The 12,560-nt window shown below is 41.1% G+C and overlaps 1 protein-coding gene across 7 annotated transcripts in view; it reads right to left on the reverse strand.

The window, feature by feature from the left end:
* The window catches only part of LOC139267231 (intersectin-2-like), a 297,091-nt gene that overhangs the window by 106,748 nt on the left and 177,783 nt on the right, over positions 1-12,560 (reverse strand). For all 7 annotated transcript variants that reach the window (XM_070885216.1, XM_070885218.1, XM_070885214.1 and 4 more), the window contains 5 exons: positions 10,458-10,720; positions 9,524-9,673; positions 6,049-6,189; positions 5,147-5,234; positions 4,607-4,746 (listed from right to left, as the gene is read on the reverse strand). In XM_070885216.1, coding sequence (XP_070741317.1) covers positions 4,607-4,746; positions 5,147-5,234; positions 6,049-6,189; positions 9,524-9,673; positions 10,458-10,720 — 782 coding nt within the window. The remainder of the gene's footprint in view (positions 1-4,606; positions 4,747-5,146; positions 5,235-6,048; positions 6,190-9,523; positions 9,674-10,457; positions 10,721-12,560) is intronic.

Genomic DNA, 12,560 nt, shown 5'->3' on the forward strand with positions numbered 1-12,560 from the left:
TCAAATTTCACCCAAACCAGAAGCAGTAGTGTAATAATTTAACAAACTAACCCATTTAATGTATTAACAGTAAATGGGCCAATGATTTCACCAATTGTCCTAATTTACATTGAATTCACCATAACCTCCAATTCTGCCAAGAGAACAAAAAGGCAGGAGTTGAGAGGTCGGGTCATACATTGGTTTTGAGCTTTTAAAAAAAAAGTCACGTCATTCAGTGAAATTTAAATAATCCGTACAGAAATTGAAAGCTTCTACAAAATGTATAAATGAACATACCAATAGTTATATTAATGTATTTGTTATAGTGGCTGAAGAAAAATACATTGAATATTGTGGAAGCCCATACATATCAAACCAGAAAGCTCATAAGAGCTGACCAATACTTCAAGGTGCTGACAATCCAAAAACTTGTCTAAATATAGGCCTATGGAATATGATACGGTATTGTATAGTAAACATAACACCACAGGCCTACATGAAAACAGTTAAATTATGAAATATAAATATAGTAATCGGAATTTATTGAAATAGACATATTAACATAAGATTACATTCAATAGCTTACTGCTGTAAGGAATTTAACAATTAGTTGAATTATAGGACAGGAGAACCAAGAGAACCAAGAACCAAGTTGACGTTAAAAGTTTGATATGGTCAATTCACCCTTTATAGAAGAACAACAGAGGTTTGAAGAAATTATTTCTAGAGACTAGTTATGCATCTAAACATTGTTAATATTACACTCTTCCAGTTAACACATTTAATCTTTGCACAATTCCTGATGCACCCTTTTTCAAACATAGTCAAAAATAAAATGAAACAGTAGTGCCATTATAGTTCCCATCTGCCCACTCCCCAAAGTCTTAAAAAGTGCCCACTCACCCACTCCTTGGCTTGGAATCAGAGTGTCCCTCCTGTTTGAGGCTGATGAGTCTCCCTGTGCCAGCCCCTGGTTTACAGGTCAGGTCAATCCCCAGCCTGATTCATTCTCTCTGTCTCAAGCAGTACAGTTAGTAACTAAGTGGAATCCTTCTCAGTGTGTTTAATGGCCGACCTCAAACCTCGGTCTCTAAATTGTCAGATTGCTTGTCCAACATTCAGTTCTGGATGAGCAGAAATGTTCTCCAATTGAATATTGAAGATCAAAGTCACTGTTTTTGGTCCTTGCCACAAACTCCGTTCCCTAAACAGTGACTTCATACCTCTTCCCAACTCCTGTCTGAGGCTGAACCAACCTTGGTGTCATAATTGACCCTGAAATTAGCTTTCATCCACATATCCGCAGCATAACTAAGACTGCCTATTTCCACCTCTAACAGCGCCCATCTCCGCCCTTGCCTCAGCTCATCCGCTGCTGAAGCCCTCATCCATACCTCCAATGCACTCCTGGCTGGCCTCCCTCATTCTACCCTATGTAAACGAGAGATGATCTAAAACTCGGCTGCCTGTGTCCTAACCTGCACCAAGTCCTGCTCACCCATCACCCCTGTGCTTGCTGACCTACATTGGCTTCCAGTTAAGCAACACCTTGATTTCAAAATTCTCATCCTTATTTTCAAACCCCTCCCTATCTCTGTAATCTTCTCCCGCCCCCCCCCCCCCCGCCAAGATGTCTGCACTCCTCTAATTCTGCCCTCCTGAGCATCCCTGATTGTAGCTGCTCAACCATTGGTGGCCGTGCCATCTGTTGCCTAAGGCCCAAAGCTCTGGAACTCCCTGCCAAAACTTTTCTGCCTCTCTTTCCTCCGCATAACATGCCTCTTTGACCAAGCTTTTGGTCACCTGCGTTAATTTCTACTTATGCGGCTCGGTGTCAAATATTTATCGCATAATACTCCTGTGAAGCGCCTTGGGATGTTTCACTACGTTAAAAGCGCTATATAAATACAAGTTGTTGTTGTAGTTTATCCTCTTGCATGAGGACATTTCTCTATCTTACTCTCTAATGCTCTATCCCTTTCAATCTCAGTCTCCTGCATCCTTTCCCTCTATCTGTGTGATTCAGTGCTATTCTATTATTCTTCGCTTCATTATTTTCCCTTATTAGTTTTGTTTCTGTATTGTCCTGCTTTCTCTATTTCTCTTTGTTGCCCTCCCTTATTCTGATTTTCTCTGATACCCATTCCTGTATATGTTACTCTCCCATTTCCTCCTTCTCTATTCATCTCTCTCTCTTCTCCTTTCTTGTTTGAACTTCGCCTCTTTTTTTTGCTGTTCACTTCCGCTCTTGCATTGGTGGGACAACTTAAAAATGTTTCTTATCTTGCAACTGGCTATGAGAGTCCAAAATTCATGACCACAGTAACCAGTCTCACTGGATTAATCTCCATTTATTCAGAGTTCTGGAAGCGATCAAACGGCCTAACTTGTCACATTTATGGAAAGCTTCCTGAAAGCACTTCCCCAGCTAGAGAAACCTGCTCCAACAGTAGAATGGGCACAACATACACTCATCTGATGAAAGTTGTCCACGAGTGTTAGTTATCCAGCTGCTCAACTTTCAATACAAGGAGCTTATACTAAGGAAAGCAGAATCCTCGATGTAACTGCTACATTTAATTTTTTTTTAATCTCTTACCAGAGTTGCTCAGAGACTGCAAGGTTTTTGGCTTCTTCAAAATAATTCAAGGAGTTGAAGAGATCCAGCATGAGATGGTTTTTAAAATGGATTAATAATCAGGAGCAGATCATTTACTGGTGTGCAGACAGCAGAGGTCTTTTTGGAGAGGAAATCTTTTTGCTCCAGCCTAGTCATCCATGCTTCTCTGTCTCCCTACCCACCCTGACCACATTACTGTCCGCTGAGTTCAGGAGCCATGCAATGCGGCAGAACACATGCATTAAACAGTGAGAGTGGCGGGACAAGCCATACACATGGTCAAATGTGGACAAAGGGGACAGGAGGTTTCAAATACTCAGTGCAACCACTCAAATGCAGACAGTTGGCTTATAGAGAAAGTCAGCATAACAATGATGTCTAGGGTGTAGTCTAAAGGATAAAGTAGATAAAACAAATATTCTTGAGAATTTAGCATTCTTGTTTGAACAATCCAAAAAATAGTAATGGTGGATATATGTATTATGCAACACCAACCTATGGTCTTACAAAATCTTACAGCACAGGAGGCTGTGCCTGTGCTTGCTCTTTGAAAGAGCACTCGTGCTTAGTCCCACATCCCTGTGTTTTGTCCTTAACCCTTTAAATTCCTCATTCTCCAGTACCTGTCCAACTCCCTTTTAAAATTATTATGGAATCAGCTTCCACCACCTTTTCAGGTAGAGTGTTCCAGATCCCGATGACTCTCATCTCCCTATAGAAATGTTTCCAATGATTTTGAATCTATGATCTCTGGTTATTGACCCACTCACCAGAGGGATTATATTTTCTCCTATTTACGTTATCAAAATCTATCATCTTTAAAACCTCTATTAGGTCACCTCTTAACCGTCTCTGTTCCAAGAAGAACAGTCCTAACTTTTCCAACCTCTCCTCATAACTCAAGTCCCTCATCCCTGGTAAACCTCCTCTGTGCCCTTTCTAGGGCCTTGACATATTTCCTGAAGTGTGGTGCCCAGAATTGTCCACAATACTCCAGCTGAGGCCCAACCAATGAACTATAAAGTTTTAGCATGATCTCTTTGCTTTTATATTCTATTCCTCTATTTATAAGTCCAAGTAACCTTTATTTGTTTAAACCACCTTATCAACTTGCCCTGCCATCTTTATTGGTCAGTTCAGTTGCAATCTGATCTTTCAAAGGTGTAATGAAAGTAATTTCAACAATGGCAGTGTTGTCATTTAGAGCGGCGGACATTGCTTTGTGGATACTTTATCGCAGATGGCATTTTCCCAACTGTGAAGTGATCAGGAATGATACCAAGCAGAGACCATATACTTCTGGGAAACTACATGGGTAGCCCTTTATATTGAGAGCCTAGGTGAAAGGTCAAGGGCCTCAGTGCATAATGCCACCAAACTTACTGAGTAGGAAAAAAGATCAAGTCTCCTTGAGACAGTCTTAAAGATTTCCTAAAAGTCAACTCAAAGCTGGCCTTGGCAGGGGAAGCATGCAATTTCTGTACCCCCTTGGCTCAGAGATGAAACGGTGATGGCAAAAATACATTTAAAATGAGGGAACAGATTAAGAAAGAGTGAAGAATGCAAACCAGTCACAATGTAAAAGCCCAACAGTGAAATATATATTCCATCTCAAACAAAATAAAAACATTTGTTCAGTTGGTTCAATGGGTAAATGCACCACACGGAGCAATACTGAATTAGAGAGATCAGGAAGGTCCCAGATTCAATCCCATCTTTGTCTAGTTAGACCTCAACAGAAGCAGCAGCAGGAATACGAACATTAGTCTCAGCATCTCTGGGCTGGAGCGACAAAAATAAAATCAAGCAAGATTCAGGTTCTGATTGTAATCCAGTCACCCAGCTAGAAAATACACTTTTTGCGAGAGGAGGGAGAAGGAGGAATATTTGTTCAAAAGGACTGTCAAGTTTAAAGCTCAAGAAATGGAATTAAAATTTTGAAAGACCACAACTTCCTTCCAACTCGTGCAGGACCACTTGTTAATGACACTGTTTGGATATTACCTTCAGTTGGCTGTTAAAAGCATCCATTTCAGAAAGTTTGTCAGCTGTCTCTTTCTCAAGTTCCTTCAACTGTTGGCGAAGTCGTTCACAAGATTCTTTCCTTTCTGTGTGGTTCCGATTCAACAGCACAAGACTAGTATCTGAAGAACATGAATTTTATTACATTTGGACACCTTGAAGATATATCAATCAGTTTTGCTTTAGACATATAAGAGTGCAATGACTAGCCACTGTTGAGCTTGAGGAAGTCTTCCGCTTCTTCCTGAAGTTAACTAAGTAACTGTGGGAGGTTGTGTAAGCTGTTAAAGTATACCCTAGACACCCAGAATGGCATCAACTCCAGCAGGTATATGGTCCTTGGTTCCGTCATTCTATTTATGCAGCTAATCTCCCCGACAGTGAACATACTGGCATCCATTCGTGTTGGATCTGCCTCAACTTGTGAGGCAACTCTGTCCATACTGCAAATTGGCACAAACTCTTATGAAAAATGAAGTACAAGTAGAATGGACAAGCTTTTAAAGAATGTGACATACTCACTCTGGACAGAGTTGGGCTGAATTTGTTTTATTTGGTCACTCAGTGTCTGTTTTTCAGGAATTAGCTGACTCAGCATATTCTGACATTCCTACAAGAATGCACACACACAATAGATGAACATTTTTCAATTGGGTTTGAAGAAAAACATTCGTGAAGAAAAACATTTGGCAGTAATGTAAATGAGAAACGAAAAAGCTGCAGAAATTTTTCAAACAGGCAGCACGTTTCAACTAAAGCAAACTGGCTGCTGTGGATCTGAGCTCCTCCGTCACCAGCCTGTCTGGTTTATCACCATGCTGTTCTCCATTCATTCTCTCTGATTAACTATTATTCCCCTGTCACTCTCCTACTCCATCCATCTCCTTTCCTGATACCAGATTCATTGGCCGCGATATTAACCCCATCTCTACAACGGGCGGGAGAGGGCTAAGATCAGGAGGGGGTTAAAAAATGAAATTCGCAGAACCCAACCTCAACATGCAGCGTGCATGCCGGACGTCATTTTTATGCCATGGATATTTTGGCGTTGGTCCTGCCGTGGAGAAGTGGGATGCTTAACATATTTAAATCAGGTTCCTATAGTGCAACTGGCCCAATTTGAAATGAACTGGTGCTGCAAAATTGGCCCGAGCAAATCAATATCCTATCATTCAGTAGCATGTCCTACTGGAGCACCAATTATGCTGTGTCACTGTGCTTTCCTTTTAAACTGTGCATTAAAATAGTGAAAACTTAGATGAGTCTACCCCACCTTGGAGGTTAACCTAGTATAAAAGATTTGAAAATTGTTGGATTTACTCATGAGAATTCATCAGATTTGATCAAAATATACGACTTTGATAACGCTTTCAAATAGAGGCACGTCAACCATACCAAGCTAGAAGAGAGAGAGAGGCCGGTACCTGGAGCTGTTGCTGTAAAAGGTTAATTTCTGTTCGCCTCCGGTCATGCTTTTGATTTATGAGATTAAGTTCATTTTTTTGAACTTCCTTTCTGCTTTGAACTTCCTGCACTCTGCTCGTGACGTTTTGCTGCTTCTCACTCTGAGACAGATGAGAGTTATGGTTACATTTAGGGGCAAAAAAATGAAAACATCAACAGTAACTGCACTGAGTCAAAGAAAAATTACAATGGCACCACTCCTATGTGAACTTCTTGTGGGGACAGGCAGGGCCAACTGACTACACCTCCTTGCCATAGCAATAATCAGAAGATGTACATGATTGCTTTTGTAGGTTTAGTTCAGTGGGTTAGTATTGTCCCTTCAGTCGGATAATCTGCTCTATTTTCCCACAACTTGGCTAATCTTTCAATGGTCATTTTCTATTGTTTGTTACTGCTGTTTCCGCTTGCATTACTGGGGGCGGCCCAGTCGACCCCACAATGTATTTTGCATTGGACAATCTCACAAAAAATGGTTATATCAGATGCATAAAAAAATCTTACGGGTCTGTGCATTCATTTTCAGACTGTTAACGGAAAGAAGTTCAAAAAAGTATTCTTTACTTTTGAAAAATATTCCCTACAACATTAAAAGAGCAAAGTAAGCATCTTTACCTTGTTAGCTGAATTGAAATTCATGAGCTTAGCAGCATAAATTGGTCATTACACTATGCTGCTCACTAAAGTTTTTTAAAAACTTTTCTCAGCAGAATTGAGATCGTCAAGCACACCTAATGTTTACACATTATTCTGATTTATTTGACAGGGCGTAACTGTACACAGTGGATGTCAGCAAACTCTGTAAACACTGCATTTCTGATCTAGAAAGACAGAGAGGGCTTGCATTTGAAACAGCAGTTTCAGCAACGTAATTTTGAACAAACAAACTTACAACAATAAACTTTAAGAAGGTTGCCATCAAATTTTCAGGGACCCACATCCCACAATTATGTTGCATACAATTTATGTAAAATTAGATAGTTTTCTGATAAGGTCTAGATAAACTGGATAAGATCACAGCTGTATCTCATAAGCATTCATTTGTGAGCAGTTTCTATAAATATTAATTGAACTGTTCATTCCTTTTCCAAATGCAGTGAGGATTCTTATACTACTTTTACAAATTTTTCAATGTTTTTGTTCCAGTTCCAAAAGGTTGAGAATTAGTTGAACACCAGCCTCAAAGATGTCACTTTTGGAAACCAGACAAACTCAAAATGAATGCTAAACTACTGGCTGTGTTTTAATGGCAACTGCTTACTTCACTGTTTTCAAATACTTCTATATCAGTGGGAGGGGTCTTTTCTGTCTGAACTTTTTACATTCCTTTTAATATGTTCTTCTTTCCATTAACTTTAGATGTAGGTTGTTACATTTTCGGCAACATATGTGCAGGTTGAAACATAATCTTAAGTTGTTGAGCATGTGGGGACACAAAACTCATCCACTGTAATGTACTAGTCAATGACAAAATTTTATCTCCATGAAGAGCCCATGCAGGTTGTAGTAGCCAAGTGTGCGACGATTTTGAGATGGGTGACTATCATCAAAACCCTGGTCGCCGTTTTGGAGCGTGGGCAGGAACATCGGCAGGGCCCAGATACAGAGGGGTGGGAAGGGTGGGGCGGATGAGCGGCAAGTGTTTGTGGCGAGATGCGGTGAATGTTTATGGTGGAGAATCAGTGGATGTGGTATATTTGGACTTTCAAAAGGCTTTTGACAAGGTCCCACACAAGAGATTGGTGCGTAAAATTAAAGCATATGGTATTGGGGGTAATGTACTGACATGGATAGAGAACTGGTTGGCAGACAGGATGCAGAGAGTCGGGATTAATGGGTCCTTTTCAGAATGGCAGGCAGTGACTAGTGGAGTGCCGCAGGGCTCAGTGCTGGGACCCCAGCTCTTTACAATATACGTTAACGATTTAGATGATGGAATTGAGTGTAATATCTCCAAGTTTGCAGATGACACTAAACTTGGTGGCGGTGTGAGCTGTGAGGACACTAAGAGGCTGCAGGGTGACTTGGACAGGTTAGGTGAGTGGGCAAATACATGGCAGATGCAGTATAATGTGGATAAATGTGAGGTTATCCACTTTGGGGCAAAAACAGGAAGGCAGAATATTATCTGAATGGCAGAAGATTAGTAAAAGGGGAAGTGCAGCAAGACCTGGGTGTCATGGTTCATCAGTCATTGAAAGTTGGTATGCAGGTACAGCAGGCGGTGAAGAAGGCAAATGGTATGTTGGCCTTCATAGCGAGGGGATTTGAGTATAGGAGCAGGGAAGTCTTGTTGCAGTTGTACAGGGCCTTGGTGAGGCCCCATCTGGAATATTGTGTTCAGTTTTGGTCTCCTAATCTGAGGAAGGACGTTCTGGCTATTGAGGGAGTGCAGCGAAGGTTCACCAGACTGATTCCAGGGATGGCTGGAATGACATTTGAGAAGAGACTGGATCAACTGGGCCTTTATTCACTGGAGTTTAGAAGGATGAGAGGGGATCTCATAGAAACATATAAGATTCTGACTGGACTAGACAGGCTAGATGCTGGAAGAATGTTCCCGATGTTGGGGAAGTCCAGAACCAGGGGACACAGTCTTAGGATAAGGGGTAGGCCGTTTAGGACTGAGATGAGGAGAAACTTCTTCACTCAGTTGTTAACCTGTGAAATTCCCTGCTGCAGAGAGTTGTTGATGCCAGTTCATTGGATATATTCAAGAGGGAGTTAGATATGGCCCTTATGGTTAAGGGGATCAAGAGGTATGGAGAGAAAGCAGGAAAGGGTTACTGAAGGAATGATCAGCCATGATCTTATCGAATGCCCTACTCCTGCACCTATTTTCTATGTTTCTGAGAGATCGTGGCGGAGGTGCGACAGATGAGGGTACAGGGCTCAGAAGAGCAGAGGGCCCTGAGGCAGCACGGGCCAGCCCACACTGCGATATGTGTGCGCACTGGGTCCGTGCAGCAGAGCAGATCTCTAGTCGTCTTGGTTAATCCTTGCCACTGGACCAAGACCCAGCTCTGTCAAGCCCGTGTGGTGGTTGGTGTGCAACGGTCACCACATGTTAAAAAAATTCACGTACAGGCATCTTCCACCCCCTCAATTGGAGTTCAGGACTGGAACATCGGATCCTTCATCGAAACACCTGTGAACTCGTGGACGCAAGTCATTCTCGTTCAAGGGACCGCCTATGATGATGTAGTGGCCAAGGGCACAAATGGTTGGATGAAAGGGAAGAAATCAGAAGATACTATAACACAGAACAAATTATGCTGGGAGGAGAACATGTCTGTAAGAGGGTCTGTCTGATTTTCCATCCATAATCTCAATATTAATTAAGTACAGCCAAAATAGACTCTGTATCAGGTATATGAAACAAGTGTTACTTTGAAATGTGAATCATACATGGTCAGTTCCTTCACATCTACCTACCAGTGCCTCCAGTTCAAGTTCCAGGCTTTTCTTTTTAGCCTTTAACTGGACAATCTCATCTTGTTCCCGGTTTCGTTGGTTCAGGAGCTCTTGTCGTCGAATCCGCTCCCACTCAAGCTGGCGTTGACGTTCAAGTTCCTGCTTAGCTGCCTAAAGGTGCACAACAAATGCTATTCTGATACAATGCTGCTATTCTGATACAAATCAAACTGCTTCTGTTATATTAACTGTTTTTAAAAGCAGAGTCCAAATTTTCATACTTTCACACCAGCTTTGTAAGATATAACTGTTCTAATTTGTACAAGTTACCAGAACTCTAGGACTTAAATCCACCCCCACTTTTACAGTATGATGCTTAGCATTGAACTGTCTCAAGAAATCCCACGCAAATACCATTTATAGATTTGTAACTTGTATAAAGGAAGCAGTTTTGATTCTTGTGAGCAGTGGTTTACTCCCAAAAATCATCTTGTGAGTGAGGCATACACACACAGCTGATGGTACTAGTGGGTTATTAAGCTACAGGTCATTTGGTGAATTTACTTTCTTGGGTTTCACATCGTAAACTTACAAGATTAGAATGAAAATCAAACTTTTTGGCACACTTTATAACTTATTTCCTCTCCATGATATACACAAATCCTCAGATGACCTCTGCCAATATTGTTTAAACCAAGGGGATAGATTTATGTACAGTTTGGACAACTGTACATAAATCTATCCCCCACCCCTCCCCAAAATGGCATGACCACGACTTGGAACTTTACATTCATAAAATCACAATATGACTTCAGAGCACAGCATACTGAAGCTGGGAAAAAGTTTATCAGATTCTTCAAAATTAATGTAAATTTCAGATTGCTCTTCCCCGCCCCCACCACATAGAATCTGGAAAATGCACTGTATTTCCAGGTTTAAATTCTTTATTACAAACCTCTCGTCTTTCTATTTCTTTCCTCCTCTGCTCTTCTCTTTGTCGTTCCATTTCGCGTTGCTTCTCCAACCGTTTCTCCAGATCAAGCTGCTTTTTCCGCTCCTGCTCTTGCAGCTCTCGCTCCCTTCTCTCCTGCTCCTCCTTCGCCCGCTGTGCTCTACGATTAGCCTCTCGTTGTTGCTGCTCCAGAAGGGTGTGACGCCTCCGCTCCAGCTCTGCGTTCCCTTTTTCATAGTTCGCTTTTCTTTTATCCTCAAAAGTGACTGTAAATATCAATTGCCATCAGTTCTAAAAATCAAGGGCCAGTAAATGCTTAAGCATCAGCAGTGAGGACTTAATAGAGCAATAAATGCATGCCCTTTCATTCAAACTTTTGCCAGATAGTTAACTCACTGTTGACTACTTGCTGTTTATCAGCTCCCTTTATACACATTAACAATAATATGCATTTATATAACGCTTTTAATGGAGTAAAACCATCCAAAGGTGCTTCACTTGGGCATTTATCAGACAAAATCTGACATCAAGCCACATAAGTAGATATTAGGACAGATGACTAAAAGCTTGGTCACAGAGGTAGGTTTTAAAGGAGCGTCTTAAAGGAGGAGACAGGTGGAGAGGCGGAGGGGTTTCGGGAGAGACTGTTTCTCTGTGTGTTGGCTCGTGATGCTCTGGAATCAAATTTGTTTACATCAGAGGTAAATTTCAGAGCATCACAGGTAGTACAAAAATAACTGTGCAGATCTGCAGAGGTGAGGAATGCAGAAACTACATTGAGTATAAGGAAGGGCTGAATATTCAGCCTACCTGCAGCCAGAAAACGTGGGGACCTATAAGCACCTCACTCTGCAGGAGGCCACTATTTACATTTACTAACAGTGACAATATATCAGCAACAGTCTCACTTATATTATGGGGCTGCAGGCAATAGTAGCAAAATATAAATACAGCATTCTTAATTGTACCTCACAATGTAGTTAAGTGAATTCAAAAGATCACTATCTATTTGGGAGGGTCATCTTCATTGTTGGAATCGATTGAGTCTATGATTGGTTCCTGAGGAACAGATGTTTGGTGCATAAAACATGTCCCTATGTGATCTGTACCAGATCAAAAAAAGTCACTGGCTGTTCCACTCCTTTTAAAGGCAGACACTGTGACTGTGAACATTTTGTTTTGGCCTAGATTGCAACAACTAGCTGATATTCTCCTAACACCAGATGATTTAGTACTCAAAGGCCTGCGGGATGAATGGGTGAACTTGTGATGAGTGGAAATGCTTCTATTCAAAAAATGAAGTAAACTCTACCAAGGTAGGTAATCATTCTTCTTAATTTCATATATTACACACAGTACAACATAGTAAGAGGGAAACCTCTGAAATTGAGTTTTAATGCCAGCCAACAGGAACAGCTCTCCTAATCACATTATCTTCTGCAGTCACCAAATGAAATGAGCAATGTTTAGTGAACAGGTATAATGTAATCCAAATGGCAGTTCCACAAATGTTAGCAGTTGGGACCCATTTGTGTGACGCCCAGGGAGCAGCTGTAGAACACGTGAAATGACCCTTAATCTGTCTTGTGGAGGCTCTGCTGACAATCTAGCAACAACATAAATATACTCCAGCATTCCCTCGGCTACATTGCACCCAATTACTGGTTATCTTAGGTTGTGAAGACTTGCATGTGTGTTCTATACATTTAGTATAAAACACCAGGGTTTTGCAGAAATCAGTCCCCCAATTCTGATTGAGGAACAGCAGACAAATTGATGGAACAATTACCTCTTGTTCCAAATGAAACTGGGAAGCATTCTTAGGTGGAAATTCCAGCTGAGCACTAATGAGCACCATCAAATAAGGCAGTTTAATAATAAAAGTCTGCAATTTACCGGCCGCAGGCCAAATAAAGCAATTTTCCATGACAGAAACTGAAAATCATGGTTGACAATCTGCTAACACTGCAGGAAAGATGTATGCCTGCTACCCAAAGTACTAATTTCCTGGTAATTGTTTTAATGCACAGGTACAGAATTATTTGATAACTGAAATTACAATAAATAAGTATCTTATTCACATTTAATACAGCAATAAAACCAGGA

Source organism: Pristiophorus japonicus, chromosome 7 (assembly GCF_044704955.1).
Source record: "Pristiophorus japonicus isolate sPriJap1 chromosome 7, sPriJap1.hap1, whole genome shotgun sequence".
NCBI lineage: Eukaryota > Metazoa > Chordata > Chondrichthyes > Pristiophoridae > Pristiophorus > Pristiophorus japonicus.